Source organism: Callospermophilus lateralis, chromosome 3 (assembly GCF_048772815.1).
Source record: "Callospermophilus lateralis isolate mCalLat2 chromosome 3, mCalLat2.hap1, whole genome shotgun sequence".
Classification (NCBI taxonomy): Eukaryota; Metazoa; Chordata; class Mammalia; order Rodentia; family Sciuridae; genus Callospermophilus; species Callospermophilus lateralis.
In genome coordinates this window covers 94,041,186-94,068,005 of record NC_135307.1, presented here as the reverse complement: position 1 = coordinate 94,068,005, position 26,820 = coordinate 94,041,186, and the positions used below count along the sequence as shown (strand labels likewise).

Sequence of the window (26,820 nt, the reverse complement as noted above, 5' to 3'; positions counted from 1 at the left end):
TATTTCATTTCAAAAGGATAGAAGTGTCAACCGTTCTTAAGTAGGAGAGGTGGAATGGTTCCCTGTAATTTTATGTTGTTGAATCATATAAAGTTGCTGGCATAAACAGTTTTGATCAACAAAAATGTAAGTTTTGTGTGATTCAGTCTGTCATTTTTCTTACTGTTTTAAAATAAAAAATAGAAGTCATCTTGGATAAAAATCTTTATTTTTTAGCCACTAGCACGGCACAGTGTATGTGGTTAAAAAAAAGTGTATATATATATATATATATATATATATATATATATATATATATATATACTGTAATAGAGTCAAAAGTCCTCTGCAATTTTAAGACAGACACAATTTAGAAAAGAGGTGAATGGTACATTTTTGTTTTTTGCAAGAATGATTTTATCTGATTTATATTTTCAATCCGAAATCAACTGACTCAACTTTCATTGTACAAAAGCAGCTGTTTCTTATCTGTTATTCAAAAGAACACTGTCTTGATGTAAAACTGAGAGGTAGATAAGTGAAGAACTGCTGATCTCTGTCATGTGATGCCTTCTTGCACAGGACAATGCAGTGCGAGCTAATCCCACCTGATTTTAGGACAGAGCACAGTGTACCAGAGAGTTAAGGGGATATAAACTCAAACTAAATTATTTGTAATGATTGGCTGCAGTATCTATCCACTATGAATGACATAAACACAGAAACTAATTGAAAAAAGTACATACGTTTGTCATGGTACATAGGGTGGAATTGGTGGAGGTTAAGATTTGCAACACTGGGGCTGGGGATGTGGCTCAAGCGGTAGCGTGCTCGCCTGGCATGCACGGGGCGCTGGGTTCGATCCTCAGCACCACATAAAAGTAAAATAAAGATATTGTGTCCACCTAAAACTAAAAAATAAATATTTTTTAAAAAGATTTGCAACACTTAATACTTGCCTCTTGCTGAACTCACTGAACTTGGCTATGCTAAAAACTGTGATTTGATACTAGAAGGTGAGTCCTACTCACTCTTGCCTTTCCGTGGTGATAGGAATGAAGTACAAAAGAACAAAATTATTCACATGTTGGATATAAAGCCTCTTGAGATTAGAAGATGTCACTGATTTGTTATGCATAGTTCAAATGAGAAGACCAGACAATGTTTTAAAAAATTCTAAGATGGATTTCTTGAAAGGATCATCAAGATTGTTTTGTTTATCTGAAATCTTACGGCTGACTAAGAAAAAAGCAAGAAGAGGGAGAAAGAGGCTTCAGTGGGTTAGTATAGGAGTTAGTCAGATAATTGGGGCCTAGAAAAAAATCAAGTTCTTTTTATTTCATTTTTAGCAGCTTCAAGGGCTATAATTTCTAGGTCTTTAAAAATGCCATAGTTAAACTGGGCATGGTGGCACATACCTGTAATCCCAGTGGCTCTAGAGGCTGAGGCAGGAGAATTGCAAGTTCAAAGCCAGGCTCAGCAACTTAGCAAGGCCCTAAGAAACTCAATAAGACCTTGTCTCTAAATAAAATACAAGAAAATAGGGCTGGAGATGTGGCTCAGTGGTAGAGTGTCCCTGGGTTCAATCCCCAGTCCAAAAAAAATTGATATAGTTAAGCCAGGTGTGGTGGTGCATGCTTTTAATGCCAGCTACTCAGGAAGCTGAGTCAGGAAGACTGCAAGTTCAAGGCCAGCCTGAGCAACTTAGTGAGACCCTGTCTTAAAAAATAAAATAAACACCAGGTGTGGTGGCACACATCTGTAATCTCCAGTGGCGCAAGAGGCTGAGACAGGAGGATCTCAAGTTCAAAGTCAACTTCAGCAACTTATCGAGAACTTGTCTCAAAATAAAAAATGAAAAGGGCTGAGGATTTAGCTTAGTATCTAAGTATTCCTGGGTTCAATCCTTGATATCAGAAATAAAATAAAAATAAAAAGTGAATTGGGCATGTAAGGCAGTGATAGAGTGCTTGTCTGGCATGTTGTGAGGCCCAGTACCTCAGAGGAGGAAAAAACAGCCTTGATTTCAGGAAATGGCAACTATGATCACAAGCTCTCAACTACCCACCAACACCAAAAAGCCAGTGAGTTGTGGGTCTTGCTCCTTTCTGTAGTATGAGCACTTCAAACAAGGGCTTCATGGCTGAAGGCCACAGAACAATGTAGCAGAGCTACCTGTCTCATGTCTGGTAGGAAAACATATCTCAATGTTCCATCATGACCAAATAGCTGGATACCCCAAAAGTTCAAAATTCAGTGCCCGGCTTAGTTTTTTAAGAGAGGATTCTTTAGGTCTTTGTTTTTGCCCTGTATTTCTGAAATGAAAATGGCAGCCAGGTATATCAAACATAACTATAATGACAATAGCAGGATCAATAATAATAAAACTAAAATTAAATGAGCATTTACTATTTGACAGACACCAAGCTGAGTACTTGAAAGCTTATCTTATATGATTCTCATATTAACTTTACAATATACGGGGTGTTTTTATTAGTTTTATTTTATAACTGAGAATATTGAGTCAGAGTGACTAAATTATGTGCCGAAGGGACCTACAGCTAATAGGTGGCAAAACAGTGATTCAGAATTCGGCTATTAGTCACAAAAGCCCAAGAGCACCAGCTTCCTAAGGTTAAAAACAAAACTGTCATTCTCTTATCATCACCATTTAACATTTTCCACAAGGTTGGCCTAACCATCAACCAATGCACATACACTTTCAAAAAAAATTCTGAGGGTATGCTGACTCCCCCCATATTGCCTTCCATCTGTTTCTTTGCAAAAATGATTGACAGCTGGAGTCTAAAATGGTAACAGCATCTGTAACCACAGGAATTCGTAGAAAGTAACTAACTGGAAAGTCATTAACTGATTCAGTAACTATTTTTTGTCCCCAAGAGAACTGTAGCACCTAGGAACAAGACTCTTGGGTCCTACATGGAGAGACCAACACAGTAATATACAATGTCACCCATATACATGCCAAACAGCAAAGGTCACAGACTTAGGTATTTACTTCAAATGAAATGATATTCTAGCATCATACTCCTTTATTACAGTTAAAGCAGCAAAGGGTTAATTAAAAGCAATATCTCTTGTCTCTGTAGAAGACCTTTTCTCCCCAGTCAGTATATGACAGTTTATATTCCCAGTTCATTTCTCTAGTTCTGAAGATACTTTATTGCCTGCTAAACTAAATTTTCTCTAAATTGCTAGAGAAGAAAAACACCTCAAACTGCTTATTCCATCAAAACCAACTCCTATATTATATTGGCCAAAATGAAATCCACTAATCCAGGGCACCAAAGTTGATAATATGAGAGAAGGGTTCTTGATAAGCTTTTTAAAAATCCTCTGGAGTCACAGCTGGCAGTTACTTAACCTGTCAATCTTATGTATTCAGTAGGATTTCTCTCCTCCCACTATAGGATAATTGCATTTAGTTATATTGTTTGAATTACTGTCATATAAGTGCAGAGAGGAAGGAGAATATGACCAACTCATTTCATATAGATTTTAGAATATTGCCAGGTGTAAAAAGAGGCTTAAATGCTGCTCATGGTGACATGTGGTAAATTAGCCCCTGCATCATCACGGAGCTGACTGGCCCCAGGGTCACACAGCCTCCTGATGGCCTATTCCTTGGCTGACATTGGAAATGTAAGTAGTGGTACCTGATTCTAACAGTGCTCCCAAGGATGCAAGTCTGCTGAGGTTTTCTCCACATTGTGTAATGCAGAGCACACTCAGGGGCCTGGGTTGATGTCCTGACTCTGCCACTGTCTTATCATGTGATTATAAGCATTAATTTAATTTTCTTGAGTCTCACTTTCCCAGTCAGTAAATTGAGAACACAGCTTTGTTTAATTTTTGCCTCATTGGGCTGTTACGTGGATCAAACAAGAAAAACTAGGAAAATGCTTGGAAGAATAGGTAAGCACTTAAGTACTACAAAAATACATCAATAGATGAGGATTTTTAGCTCTCTCTGTGTGTGTGTGTGTGTGTGTGTGTGTGTGTTTGCGCGCACAAGAAAAACAGAAAAGAGAAAGGGAATGACATGGGAATACTAGTAGAAGTGAGCTAGTTTGGAAGATTTGGACCTTTTTTTTTTTTTTTTAAATCCTGGGAATCAAACCCAGGGTCTCCATATGCTAGGCAAACACTCACTACTGAGCTATAGCCCCAGTCCTACACATTATTATTTTAAATAATAATTTTAATGCTTTCTCCCCACTTGAGAATAATTATGGTTAAAATTTCAACCACTATATGAATACTTCCTTAGAAAATCACCAAGTAATTATTATTTGTCTACCACATATTCCCTAAACAAAAAGTAATTCATTCAGCAATGACTGTTTATCTAAGACATGGAAAACTTGCTTTAATTCCCTAGATATCTGCGGTGTCATCAGGTTTACCCAAATATTTCATCTAAATTCCACATGCTGTCATTTAAGGCCATTATGTCTGGTTCTCTCCTCGTCAGTTAGTCTTTATAATAGTGCTCTCTCTGGCTCCTTCCATCCTTTCACATTTCGAAGGACAGTTATCACCCCAAATGCTTTCATTTTATTTCCAAGCCAGTTCTGTTTTTCTTGACTCAAAGGCCATCCTTTAGAAATATTTATCACTTTTAGTTGGTCTCCTATGAAATCAGAAAAACATTTCAACTACCAGTTAAAATTCAGGATTCCAGGCTCTTGCTTGTCCTTGCTCTATGAATCAAGGAAGAGGGCTCTTGTCCAGAGTTTTTTTGTTATTTTTCTATCATTGCACGTACCTTCCCTGCTGGCCTAAGTAACACAAGGTGAGCAGGGAGAAAAAAGCACTTTTCATAGATGAAGAGTCTCTTACCACAAAGACTTCACAGCATATGCAAAGTCCACTGTTCTTGGTAAAGGCGTGAGTTATGTCCAAGAGAGCAGGTCTTGTCATGGGTCCCCCTGTTAGAACAATACACTGGGGCCTGAAAGTAAAGAAGAGAAGATATAGAATTGGCCATTACAGGAAGCCGCTGGAAGCAGAAATGCCCCATTGGAAACAGCCAGGACAGAGGCTATGAAAAACGAAACCGCTTCTCCCCTGATTATTTCTTGGGTTTCCCACCAACATCTTTGTATTCATAGTCAAGTCAGTCACAGCAAAAGTGTAAAGCCGGGAAAAGGCAGTTTGGGGTCCACTTGCCTTTTATGGTCTGGATACTGCTCTACCCCAAATATCAAGGAAACCTGTCCCTCTCTAGTCACTGTTCACTATTTTTCTTTTTCTTTTTTTCCTTCTGTCTTGCCAGCTTGTGCTGAGAGGTTCCATTCAAAATAAGATATAACTTGGGCTGGGGATGTGGCTCAAGCGGTAGCACGCTCGCCTGGCATGCACGGGGCGCTGGGTTCGATCCTCAGCACCACATAAAAATAAAATAAAGATGTTGCGTCCACTGAAAACCGAAAAATAAATATTATAAAAAAATAAGACATAACTAAAGAAAAGCCCAAGTGTGACTGCTCTGAAGGGAACTCAGTAAGCTCAAGCTGAATGGAGATAATTAATAATTATATTTTAATTAATAATAATTAAGACATCTCTCTGAAATCATGTCATTTAGGCCACTTTTCCATCTCCACGCGTGGAAGGTGACACTTGGCACCATAAGGGGTTATGGTTTTGGGTAGGCATGACCCAGTGTGGAAGGAAGAAACACTCATCTGTAGGAAGTGCTGCTACGAAAGTATGGCAGTTGTTCATTTTTGGAACATACTCACAAAGCTTGTAATTATTCTTGCACAAAAGAAAAGCCTCTTCTGATGTGGAACACACCAGATGCCTGAGTAGCCAACTTTACCTGAAATTTTTCACGTGGTCTTCCACTGTGGTTAATTCCAGAGCATTGTCCAAAGCACTCACATAGGATAGAGCCTGTGTGGAGGAGCCCCAGTTCACATCTGTGGACCAAAGAGGAAATTGGCACACATAAAATTGTTACAAGCCATCCACTTATATAATTTTCCCTGGCTATGCAAGCAGAGATCTGTGCCCAAATTAGAGAAAATGCAACAGTGTTTCCTAGAAAGAGCTTTGTGAACACTATGTGAATCCTCAGAAACAAGACTTTTTTCCAGCTAAGGATCAGCCTATAAAGCTGTAGTCTCAGAAATCTTGCCTGGTGGAAGAGACTGTGTGATAACCACATTGCAGGCGGAAGGACTGGGGAAAATGGTCAGCCCTGAATAAGTTCAAGGGGTCTTCACAAATTCTTAAATTGAAAGCAATTTCAGTTATACAGATAGTGTGCAGTCATCTTTATATTTGAATAGTTAAAATTAGCAGTTCAGGGATTTATGCTTCTAGATGTCCATGAATAGGATCAAAGCTAGCATTTTGGGTTGATCTTTTAGAACACAATCATAACAAGGGAAGTCAGCACTACCATCCCTTGCCTGCCTTTCTTTCTTCCTTCTTTCCTGTCTTCCTTCCTTCCTTCCTTTCTTTTTCAAAAACAAATTTAAATATTAAATGGACTTTAATAGGCTAGAAATGCACAGACTCATTCCAAGACGGAGGAACCTATTCCCTCCACTCTTGCTCTGGTGAGTTAGAAAGTGAGTTGGAGATGATTAACTGGAAGTAAAAAATAGGTTAACATTGATCAAGTACTGACAATGCATTAGGCATTAAGCCTATCTTAGACAACTCATTTTTATAGGAATAAAACCCCCTTAGTAAAATGGACATTTATATCCTAAAATTGAAACTTCAACCACACCTCACACCCTACACAAAAATTGACCCCAAGGGGATATTAGACCCAATGAAATCACCAAAGCATTAAAACTTGTAGAAGTTTGTGACCTTGGACTAGGGAAAGTTAAGTCAGATGTAAATTGCTAAACCATATAAATAAAAAAAAGAAAGATGACTAAGACATCATATAAATTAAGAACTTCTGTTATTCAAAACAAACTATAAGGAAAATAAAAATAGAAGCCACAGACCCGGAGAAGATATTTGTAAAACACATACTGTAAAAGGATTTGTATCTAGAATATATAAAGAATTGTCATTCCAGGCATGGTGGCACCTACATATAAATCTAGCCACTTGATCTAAGCAGCTAAGACCGCTAAGACAGGAGGATTGCAAGTTCAAGGCCAGCCTCAGCAACTTAGGGAGACCCTTAGCAATTTGATGAGACCCATCTCATGACAAATATAAATAAATAAATAAATAAAAATGGACTGAGAATATATTTCAATGGGAAAGCACTCCTAGATTCAATCCCTAGTACAAGAAACTAAAAAACAGACCAAACAAAAATCTCTCACAATTGAATAAGAAAACAATTGGAAAAAAATGAGCAGAAGATTGAAACAGACACTTAACTAAAGAAGATATATGAATGGCAAATGAGATGTTCAACATCATTAGTCACTGAGAAAAAGTAAATAAAACCACAATGACATAGCACTATACGTCTATTAGTATGGCTTTTTAAAAAAGCAACTGACAATTCTAGATGATGACAAAGATGTGAAGCAACTAGCTAGGACTCTTTCATTGCTGGTGGGAACAGAAAATGATATTGCTGCTATGGACAACAATTTGACAGTTTCTTTTAAAGTTATGTATATACTTACTATATAAACAGAAATCTAAATCTTAGATATTTACTCAAGTAAAATGAAAACTCAGGTCCATATGAAGACATGTGTATGAATAAGTATAGCACATGGATTCATAATCATCTTAAACTGAAAATAAATTAGATGCTCATTGACTTGTGAAGAGATTTTTTAAAATGTTGTGATATATTCATAATAGGGTGCTGCTCAACAATACAAAAGAACAAACAACTTATACCTGTGACAACATGGATAAATCCAGAGGATTATGCTAAGTGAAAGGCTATTATTATATGGTCCTATTTATAGGATTTTTCTGGAAAAGATTAAGGTATAGAATCAGAAATTAGAAAAGTAGTTGCCAGGGACAAGTTCTAGAGAAAGGAGATTGAAGACACGGGGTGTGAGGGCACCTTAGGGTTGTCCTCCATCTTGATTATGGTGTAGGTACTGGACTGTATAAGTTTGTCAAAACTTGTGGAATGTACCTCAAAAAGGGATGAACAACTACCATATGTAAATGATATCTGATGTTGAAAATATATAAAGAAAAACAAAACAAATCCATCCAAAGTTGTTTTATACTATCTCTACCTCACCGGCAAAGTGAGGAAAGGGGAATTCTATGGTGGCTGGGGGCCTCAGTACCCCCTGTTCCCTACTCACTCCCTGCTTCAGTTCACCCTTCCCACTGGTTCTAAAGTCAACATCCAAAGTTCAGGTCCAGTTATGCTTCTCCAACTGAACACCTATGGCACCTTTCTATTGTTCTCCAATAGGCCATGTAAATTTCCTATTTCCTTGGCCTCAGCCCACCCCTCTCACTTCACATCAAGTCCCTTCTCCTTAGTACCAAACAAATCAATGTGTTAAGGCCTTGGAGCTTCCCCAAAATGCCACCAGCTTATGTGCATCCTTAACTTCACTCCTGCTGTCCTTCTGCCTAGAATGTCATTCCCTGACTCTGTTCCATGAATTGTCTCTTAGTTGCTTATTGTTTTCTTTTATAACCTAATTTATTTGTTCACTCAACAAATACTTATTTTGTACAGAGTGCCTGACCCTGAGAACTCAAGCCATGAACCCCCAAATTTTCTTAGACAACTCTAATTAAGGAAATGACTCCTTCCCTCCCCTTTTCTTAGCAAATTATTATTCTTATTTTCATGGTGCTTACGATATTGTATCATAATTAATTGTTTATTCTGAGAGCTCCTGAGGACAGGACATGTATTTCATTTGGGACATAGAAGCAGAAGGTGCTGTAATAGAAAGCTTCTGGGATTTGGAATGATACTCCTCTGGTTAAGATGTCAGCTCTAACACATCCTGACCATTACAAGTGGTCAACTCTATGAACTCTCGTTTCTTTGTATGTAAAATGAGAGTAATACTAATGTACAACACTATCATGAGGATTAAATGATTATATGACATAGTTGTTGTTATTTCTACATTACATTACATTATTACTATCTACCTTGTACATGGCACACCTAAGCTTCTTAATAAATGCTGAATGAATGGATAGATTTGGAAACCCCATCCTGGACAGTCCTTATCTTACCTGGCTTCTTATAAGTCACATAGATATAGAGGAATAACTCAATGACGTAGGTGATAACAGCTGCCCACCAGTTGATGACAAACATGACTGCACAACACAACACAGCTCCAAAAAGAGACACCCACATGTTGTAAATCCCATATGCAGGTCTCCATCCTGGAAAAAAAAAAATCCACAAGTTTTTCACACTACTGTTATTAGGCTACTGAATTTTATAAGAATGCAGGTAATGTGTGTTTTTCTGTCTTAAAGAATCAGAACTTTGAGGTCCATTTTCTAACTCTGTTTTTTTTTTTTTTTTTCTATAATCTTGGGTCCCTGGCCTATGAAAGTGGTGGTTATACCAAACATGATGCTGTAAAATTTGGGAAATATTAAGCATTTGGAAAATTTTACTCACAGACCCCTTCATTCTTCCTGTATACCCCATTGTGCTTCCCAAAGCTTAGGCATCTAAAATCTAAGCTACCAGGGGTTGAAAGGAGGCAGGAGGGATGGAAAGAGTGGGAGGAGGAACTTCCTGGTTATCCAGGAGAGAGAGGATTAAGACATTCAGCTTTTGCACATGATTATTCTTAGTCAGCAGGAGTCAATCTGCTTGACTTCTTGGCAGCTCTCCCATAACCCTAAGAGGATAGCCCTGTCTTTTCAGAAACAATAATTCATGGAAAAAAGAAGGAGAGATTTTTCTAGCAATGACTTCTTAAACCCAATATATTAATATATCACACATTTTGTAATGAAAATATTTCTCACAGTTCCTAAATACATAGGTTTCCATGTTCTATTAGTTCTCTGAAATGAATAAAGCCAGGAGACAGTATGGTCAGGATGGGGAAACTCTGATTTGGAGGGCACTTGGTCTTTGGATGAAGTATATTTTACATTTGCAGTTGCCAAAACACAACACAACTGTAAAAGTCTCCAGGAGTAATTTCCTAAATAACCACAAGATGGAAATAGCACTTCGAAAACATCATTGGAAATACCTTTATTTTTCTGAGTCTGGCTTCTCTCCCTCTCTCTCTCTCTCTCTCTCTCTCTCTCTCTCTGTGTGTGTGTGTGTGTGTGTGTGTGTATGTGTGTTTGTGTTAAAGAGAAAGAGGGAGGGAGGGACAAGAAGAGAAGGAGAGGGAGAAGGAGGGAGGGAGAGAGAGAAAGATATTGATTTATTTTAAGAGTTTGTGTGTTTGCCTCCTTCTATACGTTTTTTCTATTTTTCCTCTCTCTCTTTCCCTTCTTCCTTTTCACTCATTTTCCTACCAGCCTTTATAACTCCGCCTTGTTTTTCAAAAATGGCTATAACAAGGCATAAGGTCAAATATTTCTTTGTGTTAAAAGAATATAACAAAACTAAACAAAAGGTCTTTCTACATCTCCTACAATCCAGAAGCCTTGGGTAGATAAGGGTTCTCTGTCCATTTATCTTTCATCTTCTTGCTAGCAGGTTTTCCAAAGGCTTGGGAAGGCAGTAGTCCCTAAGGCAGTGTTTGATCTGTTTGACAAAATCTTCATTGTGAGGAACTTTTTAAGGGTTGATGATGACAAGACTGTATTTTTTTGGAGGAAAGGCAGAGGATCTCTACTGGCCAGTTGAAGCCAAAAAGAGATGAGGGATGACTGCGTAGGGGAAAGTTCTTTGGTGTAAAATTCGGAACGACTTTAAACCTAGCCCCCAAAGTGCACAGACGCCGCTGGCATCAACATCATGGGGCCCAACGTGAATCTGCATTGCCTGCACTCAGCAGGTAATTATGGGAGCTACTCATCCTTCTCTTCTGCACCATGGGCAGGAAACAAATTGATAGTAAGGAAGTCTCAAATATATACATTTATTCCACTTCTGTGGTCACTTTCACCCTGGAAATAAATAGTGGTGTTTTTCTACTGCTGAAATAAATGTGGTTTCTCTTGCAATGAATAATTTATTGCCACAGGAGAAAATTGACTTTACGGTTGGTCAAAAAGGCCATTGCTCAAATGATTCTTTTTCTATTTTAGAAGCCATCCCCCAACTCACCAAAGTAAAGTGGATTACACTGCCCACTAGGATATATGAAAACATATAAACACAGATTGAGCACTTTTCACTGACTTATTTCATTTTATTGAGACAAACTAACTGTTTGCTTAGGCTGACTCCAGTTTTGAAATGTCATCTTACCTGGAGATTTAGCATAAGAAGCATGGAAGCAGGAGAAGTTAATAAGTGCATATGAGGCCAGGAAAAAGTTGGAGATGATGGGAGCAATGGTGTTCAGTTCCGCTGTAAAAGAAGCAAAATCAAACATGTACGTCTGAGTGATGAGATCGGGGGCTGAACAGCTGTTATAGCCTGGAAGCCTGACTTTATTTGGAAATTGAAAATATAGCTAGCATCTGTCAAAGTTTAAAAATTTAGTGATTTTTTCTTTGGGATAACATATATACTCTTAGCCCGGGTTTCTATAAAGTGAGATCAAGAAAAACCTACCAATCAGAAAATAGGCAATCAAGAGTTGTACCTAGAAGTTTTGGGGATGGAGCATACTCTATTTTGGAGGTACCAACAAATATCATGATTTTTGTCTGCTATGTAAATAACCAAAAGGCTCTACCAAGTGACAGATTAGTTAAATACCAGTGTACCAGAAACTACCAACTGAAAATTTTTCTGCATATTCCAGTATTTTTTCTATGACTTTCCGGACTCTTTTGGCTCTTTCATACTTTTCTGCATCTCTAAAATACTTTGACCTCAGTGGCTAAATATATGGTATGATTTAATGCTAACCAGATTGTTTACTGTATGATACAAGAAAAAAATACAGACTTCCTCATTAATCTGAGATTCAGACATTTATAATCCTCAATGATGCGAGTGTAGGTGGCAACTGGGTATGATTGTAGAACACAGAAACCAGTTGGGAAATATGCAAAAAATGCTACCATAAAATCTGCATATGGAGCTAATCCATGTTTTTCTGAAAGAGTGATTTTAAAGGATAGCATTTAATTTATACACAAATGTTTAAACTTTGACTGTAGAATCATTTAAATTCAGCACGGGGCAATCATTTGAGGCCTTAAAGGTTAAATTACATAATTGGAACATCTTTAGAGATATGTAATCATTTTAATTTAATTTTTTAAAAAATCTAACAGAGAGTTATATATTCCCCTCCTCAACCTCATAGAGATCTTAGGTGGATTCATGAACTATCGCTCCCAGAGTTTCATGCATTATGATGAGGAGCAACCATAGTTCAGCACCACGGTGCTGAGGAAGGTGCAGCTGCCTAAGTGTGGTTCCCATCTGAACTTTGCATTTTGCCTCCTATCCTCCAGTGTGCTCAGCAGCAAAGGTGGGGCTTTGGGGAGGAGTGAGGCGTGTGCAGGCTACAGCTGAGGGATGCACCTTTCCAAGCTCACAGAGCTGCTTCTTTATTACTTGAGGAGAGGAAGCCATGAGTATAATCCAGTTAAGGGATTCTCAAATATTAATGGTCTATGAGTCTTTTGAGGAGCTTGTAAAAATGCAGATTCCTTATCGTCAGAGACTCTGACTCATTAACTCTAGAGTTGGGCCTGAAAAATCTGCATGTTCACAAACACCCTGGTGATTCTGAGGAGTTGGCCAATGAACCTTATTTTTAGAAACACTGACACAGACAATTCAGTTCTGCTGTCAGGGTGGGAGATTTGGCAGCTGCAGGAAACACTGAGGTTTGATAATATCAGGCAGTTTGGAGGAAGGATTCAGTTGTGTTTGGTTGGATGGGTTTCCAACATTCACTTTCAAAGAACAGATAAAGTCCAGAGTCTAGCTCCAGTTTCCCAAAGGGCTTCTACACACAAGGATTTCTCATTTCTTTCTTAGACTCCAACATTCCCAAATGGAATCTTAATCATAAAGTAGGTAATTTCTCAAACTGAAGGGTAAATTCTGAGTAATCAGAAGAATTCTTTGGCTTTCAGTAAGAACAAGAAAACTACAAACCAATAAGAATAAACGCCATGGCTATCACAAAAGTGAGAAAATATCCTCTCAGGGGCTCATTGTTTTTCCCATATCCCTTTGCAAAGAACTGCAGGCCTTTGAAGATGTTGTCCTTGCACAGAGCCTAATGGGGAAAAAAAAAAAAAAAAAAAAGAGGAGAAATTTGTCACTTATATCTATGCACAGTCATTTTCTCTAGGTGATTCAAACAAGAAGATTTGGGGAAAGATTAAGTGATACACAATATGAGGCACAAGTTAACACTGCAGTTTGTCATTCTTTATATTATTTGAATCGATCTTGACTATGTGGCAGACAGAGCTCTTGAGCCAGATGCAAACATTAACTGTTTCAGAAAATGATGGAAAATGATTGCCACCGAGAACGAATATTTCAGCTCAATCCACATTCAGTGGAAGTAGCAGCAGGGAGAAGCACAGCTCCTTCATGCCTGTATTACCTGGAACACTTTGGGTGCACTGACGAGGGAGGCCAGGGCAGAGGAAAGTGTAGCCGAAAAGATTCCAGCCGTGATGAGGGGGCCAAACCCTGATACCATGCTCATGACCTTGAGAAGAAAGGGCCAAGTAAGGAGACTCATCCAATAGATGTTTAAAACATTAGCTCCATTTTAATGCAAATGCTTCCCTCTCCACTTTCTGTGATTTGGAATCTTTTATAACTAATTACTTCTAAGGAGATTGCACCCCACCCCATAATTCTTAATATTTACTTTTTTTTTTTCAAAATGGAATTTGCATTTTTGTTATACACAGAATAATAAATGCTTACTACAATATTTTTAGAAGATACTGGAAAAAATAAAGAAGTAAATGGTTTCAAGGGTTTTGACAGCACTTTCCCCTTCTCTATTCTTGGTGGTTATTTAGTTGTAGATGGACACAATACCTTTATTTTACTTTATTTTACCTTTATTTTTATGTGGTGCTGAGGATCAAACCCAGTGTTTGATCCTCAGCATGTTAGGCAAGTGCTCTACCACTGAGCTACAACTCCAGGCCAGTCATATGTTTCTTTGATGATGAAAAATTCTATCCAGCAGAAAGTGGTATTTTAGTAAGGTTTGGGAAGGGATTCAGCTGTTTACCAGTCTTTTTAGAGGCTTTTCTAGGTCTTTCTGCACACAGAGCCTTTTCAAACCTTTGCTTTTTCTGTGTTGACTAAACATAATTTTAGATCTGAGACATGATTAGATTCTATCAATTTAAGACATATTTTGGAATAATGACTTCAGCTGAGTTAATTTCTCTGCACCAGTTGTTAAAATAGATGAATGAAGACTTTGCGACACATTTCATTCTCTCCTCTCCTCACCAATCATGCAGATAAATCAGTGTTTCGTGTCCTACATATTTCTAACTTCCCTTATTCTTTCCTCCTCACTTTCTCCCTCCTTTCACAATTTCTCTCTTTCTCTTGTCTTCTGGGTACTCCAGGGGCTCCTCACAGGGTTTTCCTAAGCCAAAGTCCACAGATGAAATGCATTCCAAGTGCCAATTGATCTAAGCTTCTTTCTACCAGTGAAATCTTGCATGACTGATCAAAAGGTACCTAGAGCCAGGTGGTACTCTCTCCTGGTGATTATTTCATACAGTTGCCTATTGTCTCCCTACCACAGTAAATGTAACCCCAGGAATTGCTACCGCAGAATGCCTGTATCACTCTTTTTCCATGCCACACAAATTGTTTCTCACTGAATTCACAAATCAATCAGTAATCAATCAGTTGCAGGTTCAGAAGTTTCCCTATCTCTAATATTATAAAAATAAAAACAACAGCAAAAACCATTTTATACTTATTGTTATTATTTTTTGGCAGTTCAAACCTGGAAATTGTTCATCAGCCCATATTGACATGGTTCATGGCGACATCTTGAGAAATCATAGCCCAACCCACAGGCTGCTGACCCGTTGCAGTTCACCCCAGAAATAATGGTGTCATTCATGCTTCCAGTGGCATCGCGGACCACACAGGCTGCTGTGGAGACAATTGTGGCTTGTCATTTCTTTAGAAGGATTCTCATCCCCTATGATTTTCTTGTGAAAAAACACTAAATTGACTTTGAGTCTGAAAAGGATTATTCCCAATCTCTGTTCATGGCCAGTGCTTCTTGGGATGTGGCTCCTGGAGGCTCCCATCCTTTGAGTCCTGGGAGTGGCCCTGTCAGAAAATAGGCTGACATCTTCACTGTCTTGGGTGGTTTAAGTCTTAGCTCTCAACAGCTACTCTGAGAGACCTGGGGGTTGAGACTGACTTACTTTTTGATCTCTGAAAACATGCATGGCAACATTTTGCACATAGAATGTACTCAATTCATATTTCTGGCTTAGTGCTACTGACCACATGTTTTTCAAGTAGAAGGATATACTTCCTTGTCAGTGAGGGAAACAAGGGAAAGCATTATGGAATTAAATTTAATATTTATGGTCAAATGTTGTATCAAACATCTCTCTCAGTTAATCCATTTTATTATTTTCACACATCATTTGAGTATTTGTTCTTTTCCTATTACAAGTATTCTATAATAAATATCTTTGTGTGTAAATTTTTCTTCTTTATTTCAAAACATTTCTCTAGGATAGATTCTCAGAAATGGAATTTTGACCATTTTAAAGACTCTTGATATATATTTTAACTACTGATTTTCCTTGAGTTTTTCTGGACTGTATTTACCATTCTGTATTTGGTAGGATCATTGAAATATATGAATATATGTGTGAAAAATACATAAACTTTAAAAAATTACATAAAGGATAAATATTATGCAAATGAAATGCCAACCAATAAAGCTGCTTACATCGCTTTTCACACTCTACCCAGAATAGGTTCTAATTAAGACAGGTCCCAGTGTCAGGAACTAATAACAGGAACCTTCAGTGTTAGGCATGGAATTCACATTCTTTGAGCCTAGGAAAGACTTAATAATCATAGAATCTTTGAATTGAAGGAGCCACTAACAATAATCAGTGAATCCTTTTTATCATAACCCTGAGAAGTGGCCTGCCAGCCTCTGCTTACACACTCCAAATTATGGCTGTTGATTACTGAGCAAAATTATTCATTCTAAATTTTTACCTCTTTGCATTGTTCATTTATGTCAAACTGACTTTTATGAATCATGTATTTTAACTTCTGCATAATAGGTCTCTCCAAATTCTCATGAAGCCAGGCCATGAGCCATTATCTGAATTAACAACAACAACAGTAATAGCAATAACAGAAACAACCAGGATGTTGACTCCATGGCTGCCCTGGGAAGAATATAGAAATGCAGATTTCCCTCCCCCTACATATAGGGGGGCCAAAACAGGAAGAATCTCTGACATCAGATCTCTATCTTGCTCATTTCCTCATCTTTATTATGTCTGAAAAAAAAATGGGGAAATTTAACTTTAGGTGATTTCATTGTCATTTAAAAGTGTGTTGATTTTCTAAAGCATTGAATCAAAGTCTCTTTACATGTAACTAAACTTGGAAATGACACAACAATACATTTAACAATGTTATCCAATTTTCCCAAATAAGAGGCAGTGAGATAGGCAAGAATCAAAGGGTTTTGCTTTTGTTTTTCATTATCTTTCAGAAACCAACTTAAGTTCTATGTGTTTTCCCAGTTTCCCCTACAGGAAGCAGAGAACCACTGAGAAATCCACTTTGGTAAAACAATCATCAGGCCTCCATAGTCGACCAGCCTGGGTCTGTATTATCTAATGCATACAGAAAAGGGTTTTCTTGTCTGCATCTCAGGAAGCCAAATTTCTTTCTTTCCTGCTATGGCTTAAATATGGGGCAAGCGGGTGGGGCAACCAGGAATAGGTGTGACTGCAGGCAGCAGGTGGAACTGAAGTCATACTCAGGAACAGCAGGAAAATACACATATTTTCTGCTCAGTGAGCAATATAGGGGCTGGCAGCCCACATTGCCAGCAGCTGGGTCTTATTCTGATTTCCTGCCAATTGGTGACAGTGACATTTCCATATTAGACATGGCAGTACAAAGATGAGATACTCTTATAAATTCTACATTTTTCATACTTTCCTAAGGCCATTTCTTGTTTTGTTTTAGTTTGATTTTTTTTTTTTTTTTTTTTTTTTTTTTTTTTTTTTTTTTTTTGCTTCAGTCTGTTCTTTACCTTCCTCCTAGGGCAACGGAGATGGGTGCTGGAAGCCGAGGGCTTTCTTAGCAGTGAAATTATCACCCATGGGAGCAGAATGGGGCCCTCTTTGGGCTCAGGCAAAATGACAATCTGATTAGCTCTGCTCTTGCACTGACCCAGGATGCCTGCTTTACAGCTCTATTGCATTAAAAGCCAAAAGATCCAAACCATTAACATTTAGGTACCAAGAAAGGAAGTAAAATTGTTGCCTTAAAACAAAAACAAACAAACAAAAAAAACTCAGGTTCCATTGAAAGCCCTCCAGACATAAAGAATGACTGGGCTCCTTGTACTTCTGACATTCCGATACCAGACACATACAACTTACCTACACAAATAGCAACCCCTATGTAGGCAACCGTGGTGATGAAAATGGCCAGCATGGTTCCCCTAGGAATGGCATCTTGGGGGTCCTTTCAAAAAATAAAGTGGGAGAGAAGACAGGGCAGAATAATAAACATAGTTTGCTTGGAGTTATTTCTGTATTTTCAAATTTTTAAGATACACTTCCTAAGACAAATTCTAAAGAAGTGATGGAGAAAATGGCAAGGTGGCGAGCTTGAACTTTTTCTGGATGAAGACAAAGTGCTTAGAGCAAATTATGAATCCTGTAAAACTTTTGTGCTGAACAGACGACATCACTCACTGCCCCAGAGGGAGATTTTATAGAAAAGTACATTAGGTAGTTCACTTACCAAGGCCTTTCCCTTCCCTTTGTCTCCTGTGATTTTGTGTGGCTGCATCAGACCTTAAAGCATTAGGGAACAATATACAAAAACATTGATGATACCTGCATGTGTGTGTTTGTTTTATATTGAGCTTAGGCTTGCCTTTAAAAAGAAATCACTTGTGAGTGAGCAAAAAGCATGATCTACCAAATTCTTCAATTTCTCAAATCCCCATTTGGAATCTAGTTCAGAAATAACCACAATGGGAGATGTTTAATTTCCATAAGCAGGCATAAATAAGGGCAAATTCAAGCTTATACCAGAAAATGGGCTTCTCTCTTGCTCATAAATGTATATACATTCACTAAGCTGAGTTCACATCATATTTAATTTACCATTTTATATCCTATTTGGGGGGCTAAATCATATCAAATCAATTTCCAAGTAGCATATTGAATTATATTCAATTCAACTTAACAAGAATTATCAAATAGAGATTTTAATGCATTCGTTGTTTATACAGGACAGTGCCTGGCATATAGTAGGAGTCAATAAATATTGAATTGGGGGGAAGTAAAATCCCAGTAGGCATTAGTCTCCCACTAGAGGACAAGAAAACTCATCAATACAAATAAGCAATCAATACAGTCAAACAAAAGTTTGAGACTTTTTTTTTTACTTAAATTATGCTGATTAAGTCCATCAAAAAGGTTACTCACAGTGAAGGTAGACTCACTGTGACACCTGGAAACCACAACTGAACCAAGCAAACCTGCTCTCACATGGAGTAAGCCAGCCTGTGGAACCATTCTGTGATCACTACCTCTCCCTACCCCTGACACTCTCCTATGAATATCAGCACACACTACTGTTTGCAAAAGTCAGTGTGGGAGGTGTGTGCAGTGGAGAAGCTCAAAGAAATAAGAAGGTATCTGTGGATTTTATGGGCCTCAATTTCCTTGTTTATGTTATATTTCAAATTTTATTTATTTATTTAACATTTTTTAGTTGTCTATGGACCTTTATTTTATTTACTTATTTGTAGTGCTGAGAATCAAACCCAGTGCCTCACATGTGCTTGGCAAGTGCTCTACGACTCAGCCACAATCCCAGTCTCCAAATTTACTTATTTGATTAGAGATTTCTTGGGATCTGAGTGAAACGTGATGTAATTTAAGTGGGAAGAAAGAAAATGTACATGGATACGAAGGGTGAAGATGGAAGGCAGTTTTGTAATTAAAAGACAAAGACTTGGTGTTTATTTATGACTATTACAAGCTTTAAAATAATTTAATAGAAGTTACATGAGGGTCAAATTTGATTTATATGTTAAGGCATAAATTATGATGACAATATATTAATATATGATTCTATATTATAAGATCAGAAAAAAATTGAATTATCTTGACTGGATACCTATAGACAGGGTTTGCAACTTTGAAAAATTCTTAGTTTTCACTCTAAAATATTAATTTCCTTCCTTTAGCAGTAACCCCAAATCTAACTTTCTTCTACCATTTTTCATTAACATCATATTCTTTTCTAGTACTGAATATAAATAATCTACTATATTGCTGCTTTTTGAGTATGAAAACCACATCCCGATTTTGCATTTCTGAAATCATATCTTAACTCTCTTGATTAGACTTGGGTATTTCATAAATCTTCTCCCAGGTATGTATTTACAGACCATCTATATTGTATTATTAGCAAATGAAAGGCTTAGGATGTGAACTCTGTAGTGTCCCTTGTGCCAACTCTTTTTTTTTTACATACATATATTTAGTTGTAGATGGACAAAATACTTTTGTTTATTTAGTTTTTTTTTTTTTTTTTTAATGTGGTGCTGGGTATCAAATCCAGTGCTTCATGCATGCTAGGCAAGTGCTCTATCACTGAGCCACAACGCCAGTCCCCTCGTGCCAACTCTTGATGGGACATCTTGAGAAGGGTTCTGAGACTTTGAGCAGATGTAAGCACTTTGCATCTCCCTATTTTGTGTGAACAATAAATATTTACTCAATTGACCTGAATCTATTATTTTTAGTTTCACACTCAGATAGGAATAATATTCATAAGTACTGATGATTCCTTGTTATTTCCCAGCATATTGTCACCTTTCAGTACATAACATACTTTACTACTCTGGCTTTTGGCCACATTACTACTTCTTGAGGGATCCCCCTTTTTTTTTCTTAAATTTTTAAAATTTGTTTTAATTAGTTATACATGACAGTAGAATGCATTTATGCACTTTGATATATCATACATAAATGGGATATAATTTCTCACTTTTCTGAGTGTACACGTTGCAGAATCATATTGGTCATTTAGTCACATATATACATACAGTAATAATGCCTGTTTCATTCTACTATCTTTCCTATCCCCACATCCCCTCCCTTCCCCTTCCATCACTTTTTTCTACCTAATCTAAGGTAAGGCTATTTTTCCCTAGTGCTCCCCACCTTATTGTGAATTAGCATCTGCATATTAGAGAAAACATTCGGCCTTTGGTTTTGTGGGATTGGCTTATTTTGCTTAGAATGATATTCTCCAAATCCAACCATTTACTGACAAATGCTATAATTTCACTCTTCTTTAAAGCTGGGTGATATTCCATTGTGTGTGTGTGTGTGTGTGTGTGTGTGTGTGTGTGTGTGTGTGTATCATATTTTCTTTATTCATTCATCTATTGAAGGACACCTAAGTTGGTTCCATAATCTAGCTATTGTGAATTGAGCTGCTATAAACAGTGATGTGGCTGCATCACTATAGTATACTGATTTTAAGTCCTTTAGGTATAAAACAGGATTCCCCTCTTTTGACTGTTATGACGCCAGTGTTTCTTGGCTTCCCTTACCTCTTAGAAAGCTCTTTCTCTTTTTACATAATGGATTTCCTTTCACCCATTAATAATTTGAATGTCTGTGTTTCCCTGAGTGCTGCCTTGGACCTCTTTTTACTCCTCCCTCTTGCACATACCTGGGTGAGTTCATCCAGGTTGTGGTTCCAGTCCTGCCCTCTCTCCTTTCCAGAGTTCTAGGCTCATCAATCTAGCTACTTATTAAGACATCTCCACACTGTTATCCTTCCATTTCAACCTCAATGGCCATGTTGTTTCTTTTTCCTCAACTACTGTGCCATGAATTCAATTCAAAAAATTCCGATAGTGTTAAAAAAAAATACAATAGAATAGAACTGATGTGAAACTATCAGAAATGAAGAACCATTTAAAGAAATTTTTAAAGTGTGCATTTGGTTATGATGTATAATGTTTTCTTATTGTGGATCACTGTAATACATTCTTTCAATTTCTTTCCCCCAACTCAAATTAAAGTTTACCCCTTTGATCCTTTTCCCCTGCTTAGTCTTAATTCAGGCACTGAGTTAGTGCTAGCTAAGCTGAACTGACTACCAAGCATCTGATACAAACTAGTTTTTAAGAAGTATAAGGAAAGCATAATAATCTTTAATTTGAAAGTATGCTTACAGTTTGCAGAAATTTAAATGAGTGACCTTTGATTTCCAGTGCTGAGAAACCAGAAGTTGAACATCCATAATTAAATTTCATTAGGTGTTAATACTTACTACTTGAATCATTTTGAATAATTTTCTTGACTTTTCTGAGCTTCATCATAATCTTTTCTGTCATTATCTCTGCTCAAGAATTTATCACAGCACCGTGGTCCCTAACATAACAAATCTAAATGCCTTAACTCATTAAACTCAATAAATATTTACCAAAGCTAGCTTTAAAAATACAGCAGTGAATAAACTGAAGGCAAAATCTCCACTTGCAGGGAGTCACATTTTATGGGAAGCACCTCTCCCTCAAGTCCCTCCCAAGGTTTTCCAGCCTTACAGAATTTTTCCCATTGAAATAGACTCCTCACTGTTCCCACAGTTTCCTCATGCTTGACCATCCTTGTCTTCTCTGCCTGGAATTGCTTGGTATTTCCTCACCAATAGTCAGCAGCTAGTCTTGGTTTTCATTTCAGGTTCAAAAATTACCTCCTTGAAATCACCCCTGACTAACTGAACAATCGTTCAGTATTTTTATGTCATGATCCACTAAGACAGTGCATACGCTTCCCACTTATACATATCTCCTGATGATTCTTGAAAATATTTCTTATCTTCTGAAGTTGATTATAAATTTATTGAGGTAAAATCTGAATCATTTGTGTGTGAGTTAAAACCTGTTCCTTCTCTTTTTTTAGACGTGCTTCTTATTTCTCCCTAATATCCATCCTCATCTTCCTCCTTTTAATACTAGAACCCCTTCAAATTTTATCTGGCACATTATACCCAGTTGAAGACTACATTTCCCAGACTCCTTTGAAACTGTGGAAGGTCTTGAGACCAAATTCTAACCAATGGAATGCCAGTAGAAGGGATCTGGGCAAAGTTTGGGACTTGCTTGTTTCTACTTCCTTATGCTCTTGCTTGTGGCCTGGAATGTGTGATCCTGGAAATGATTAGTCATCCTGGACCTTGCAAATGAGGGTAAATCCTAATGTAATAGTGAAACAAGAGAGCTCATCTGAGTTCTTGGGCTACTTTTTAAAGCAGACCTTTCTTTAAATGAATGGCCTATGAGCTCAGGTGTTTATGCACTTACAAAAAAAAAAACAAAAAACAAAAAACAAAAAACAAACTTCTATCTTATTTTGGCCACTGTTTGTTATCTTTAATAAAACATTAAAACTAAAATTTTAATATAACAATTCTTTCCGTATTTAGTAGGATAATATGAATGGAGTGCAAAGTAACAATATTGTTGGGTTTTTTTTGTTATGTTTTTGCTTTTCCTTAAATGTTCCATGTTCTTATTAATTATGGCTTGAAAAGAGAAGGGATGGTTTGGATAGTTTCTCACTGAACTATATTCATTTTATTGGAAAACTGACATCATGTCAATACACTCAATTGTTCTGATATCACTAATTAAGACTTTTGGAAGAACTATCTGGAATAGGAATATAAATTGAGCATTAAAAGAGAGAACTTTAAGTAGCCAAGAAAACTTGCAGAAATTTTATAGTTTTGAATCTGTAGGGAAATGGGATCACATTCAATCTCTTAGCTCCCTGGGCTGTCCATCAACTGCACTACCATGAACTACAAAGCAGAGAAAACAGCGTACCTCCAAATCTCCCGAAATATTGGCACCAGCAAGAATCCCAGTAGCTGCTGGGAAAAAAATAGCAAACACAGAGAAGAAGCCTTCTCCTTTTGTGAAGCTTGGTCCAAAGTTTTCTGCAAATATTGATGCTACAACACAAATTACAAGAAAATTATCATGTAGACTTTTTTCATAGAGTAGAAAACTTTTGTCTTCTATAACCCTAAATGCAAATATATCTCAAGAGTCTAACTGGGATGAACTGAAAGATGCTGTTGTACTCCTGATGGATTTGTTAGTATTTGCCAACAGTCAAAATGTATATCATAAGACTTCAGAGCTCTATGACATAGCTCTGAAAAATCAGTAATTTTTTTGTGTTAACAGAGACCCAGGATGCCTGACTTCTTTGAGTCTTGAAGAGATTGAAAGAGAAGATGAAAAACTCTTTTATCATCATACTGGCACATTCACAAAGTATACCATATACATTCACACATACCATGTCCCCCCACCAACTACCTACTCATATGCATACATACCTTTTTTATGCTTTTAATTTAAATGATAGGAGAATTCTGTGGGTGAGGCTACTTGAAAATGTTATTATTAATTCTCTAATCTCTTTGCCTCTTGCCCCCAGAGTTTGGATCTTAGATCCTTATACCAAATTCTCATGTGTAAGAGAGTAGTGCCTTGTCCCTACAGTAAGACTATCACACAGGTTGCCATCATATTACTTAAGTGAAAGGAAACAATCTAGAAGAAAAACGGAAAGGAAAAAGAAAAGGAGGAAGAAAATCATGAACAAAAGAATCAGATGCAAAGAGGAAAGAAAATTTAAGACATCAGAAAAAAAAAAAACCATATGAATGGGAAAGAGGGAAAAGAATGTTTATGTCCAAAGCAAACAAGATAATCTTCACAGAGAAAGAGACTCAGGAAGATACAGGTAATGTGATTTTTTTTTAAAGAAAACAAATATGGACAACTGAACAAATAATAAAGTGAAATACAAAACAAACTTAGCAGTGGATTCCAGGGTGGAAAGGTAGGAACAAGTGGGCATGTGGAACAGAATAGGAGAGAGAGGTCAAATTCCATGCTTGGTGATGTTATCACAGGATGCTACATTAAGAAAACCTATAATTCTTCATGCTTGAAAACCTGACACTGATGTTCAACTAGGTTATGCCACAGCAAGGTTAAGATGCCAAAAAATCTACCAGGAAGGGAAAAAAGATGTCTTTGTTTGACTCTAGTGCTCTGCACTGGTTGAACAAATTGTTCAAGCTGTGTTCTCTTTCCCTGCATGTAATTTCTATTCCCACTACTTGACAGCAACAATTTGTCCAGCATTTTAAGATTTATAAGGCACTTTCATAACAACTATCTCATTTACTTTTCAAAATCCCCTCAGGAAGTTATTATTATCATCACCCACACATTTAGCAGGAAAATCTGAGACCCAAACACATCAGGTGACCTGTCCAGCTGATAAACAGTGGATTTAAAATTCAACCCTGTCTCTTCCAAATCCAATTCTAGTATGTGGTCTCTTTCCTGGGCTATGCTGGAATTCTGTTGGCTGCAATTGGGGGATAGGGACAGTGATGTGGGGAGCAACATGGATTGAGGAGAAACTAATTTTTCATCTGTACCTTGGTAATTGAAGAAGCCTCTGGATTTCTTCTCATTGTTGGATGGAATGACAGTCCCAATGAAGAAGTTTGCAATTGCAATGAGAAGAATAATCAGAAGAATCACTTGAGCCTGGAATGGCAAAATGAAAGGGGATCAAATTAGATTTAGTTAACAACTTTTCACATAATTGTAGAAGTTATCGTCCACTGGAGAAAGACTCTCTGCTTATTCAATAAGGCTCTGCTCCCCACTGTCAGTGATAAGTGCATCCTTATGGACTATCATCTTAACAGACCTTCTTCTACTTAGATGTAACGGCTGCATTTTCAGTTGGAGTATGTGCTTGGGTACTTGGAGGTGACACTTCAAGAACATTTCAAGTAGGAAGTGGGAAACTACCACGATACTTCCAGGAATGTAACTGGAGTCAGAAGGTTTAACTTGTACAGATTTGAGTTCTTTTCCAGGCAGAGTACCTATGAATTCTTCCTCTTCCTACTGCAGAAGGCCTACCAGAGAACAGAAGGGTTCATGGAATTTCCTTCATGCCCTTAATGTCAGGCTGCCAATGTGTGCTCCTGTGAACAGTCTACTACTGGCCAAATGGTCTTCCTTCAGTTCCTGAAACTTTTCAAATGGTGTACCTGCTTGACATCACCATATACTGTTGGTGTATGTACTCTAGCAGGATCTCACTTCACCCTAGTCTTCAAGTATCTATTTCCTGCATCCCATAGGTCTCTGTGACCTCCTCAAAGAGCCCTCTCCTGCTACTTGATCTGAACTACAAGCGCCTCATTCACTGAGGGCTTATAATGCAACAGATGAAGCTTTAAATTTTAATTTTGAGCGGGAGCACTAGAGATTGAACACAAGGGTGCTTTACCATTGAGCTACATATCCCTAACCTTCCCTCATGTTTTATTTGTTTTTGTCGAGACAGGGCCTCACTAAGTTGCTGAAGTTAAATGATTTACTCAGGTCACAGAGATATAAATCAGATTCAAATCTAGGCATTCTAACTACAAAGGTGAAGTTTTAAATGCTACCCTCTACTGCTGTGGAACTACTTTGTCTCCCTTGGGGCATAAAGTAATCTAAAACCAGTGTCCTTTTACTTCCTCCTTTTGCTTGTGGCTTGCTTGCTAGCTTTCTTTATTTCTTCCAGGTCCTAGGGATTAAACCCAGGGCTTGTACAGACTAAGCAATCACACTACCACTGTGTTATACTCCCAGCCCCCTTGTTATTTTCTAATATCCCAGTGTCCTGTTATTTCCTTGATAGTATATTATGTCATTTACCATTTTCTATTTGTTTTTCTATTTACTTACTCATCTATCCATAGGCCAGATGCTGAACTGCGACAGGGATTATGCTTGTTTTGGTCACAACTGAATTTCTAGCACCTCGCAGAAGGCCCAGCACATGGCAGACACTGTTTAATGTGTGAATATTGCTTAACTTATGAGTATATAACCCAGAAATAGATGCCATGTTGGAATGTTTCCTACTCCCTTATAGGGGTGGGAGGCTTTGACGATCTTTCCATTTCTGGTGACCACTTGAGAACCAGTTACAGTGTCTCCAGGCTTGCAGAATATTTTCAGTAGCACTAATTCCTGTGTGGAGTTACAAAAGAGGCAAAAGACATGCTCCCTGTCATTCAGAAATTTACTCTCTCTCTGCTTTAAATCTGCCAGTTAAATTCAGATGTGTTCTGGTTCCAAAGCCTGTAACACACTAAAATTTACTGATGAAATACTGGGTTTAAGAGGAAAATAACAGTTCTGCCTCTGCTACCTTTTCCCAACGCACCGTCACTTCTTTGGGGTTTCAGCACCCATGGGCAGCTTGAAAGGGAATACCAGGGCTTGTGGTTGAAACATGGGCTTCTAGTATGCACTGTGGCTAGGGTCATCAGGGGTCTGTGCATGAAGATGGAAGCAACTTTAGTGGCTGTGTCACTGGGATGACACAAAGGGCCAAGCACAGGCTGACAATGTAACACACGAGCTGTGAGGCATGACGAGACTTGGTGCTTTGTGGGCTGGA

At 37.7% G+C, this 26,820-nt stretch overlaps 1 protein-coding gene across 3 annotated transcripts in view; it reads right to left on the bottom strand.

The window, feature by feature from the left end:
• Slc12a1 (solute carrier family 12 member 1) overlaps nucleotides 1–26,820 on the bottom strand; it is an 82,310-nt gene that overhangs the window by 35,447 nt on the left and 20,043 nt on the right. For all 3 annotated transcript variants that reach the window (XM_076848552.2, XM_076848550.2, XM_076848551.2), the window contains exons 7-16: nucleotides 24,785–24,896; nucleotides 23,145–23,272; nucleotides 17,656–17,740; nucleotides 14,997–15,148; nucleotides 13,611–13,718; nucleotides 13,151–13,274; nucleotides 11,336–11,437; nucleotides 9,172–9,327; nucleotides 5,828–5,927; nucleotides 4,843–4,954 (exon numbers count right to left, since the gene is read on the bottom strand). In XM_076848552.2, the coding sequence (XP_076704667.2) occupies nucleotides 4,843–4,954; nucleotides 5,828–5,927; nucleotides 9,172–9,327; nucleotides 11,336–11,437; nucleotides 13,151–13,274; nucleotides 13,611–13,718; nucleotides 14,997–15,148; nucleotides 17,656–17,740; nucleotides 23,145–23,272; nucleotides 24,785–24,896 (1,179 nt within the window). The remainder of the gene's footprint in view (nucleotides 1–4,842; nucleotides 4,955–5,827; nucleotides 5,928–9,171; nucleotides 9,328–11,335; nucleotides 11,438–13,150; nucleotides 13,275–13,610; nucleotides 13,719–14,996; nucleotides 15,149–17,655; nucleotides 17,741–23,144; nucleotides 23,273–24,784; nucleotides 24,897–26,820) is intronic.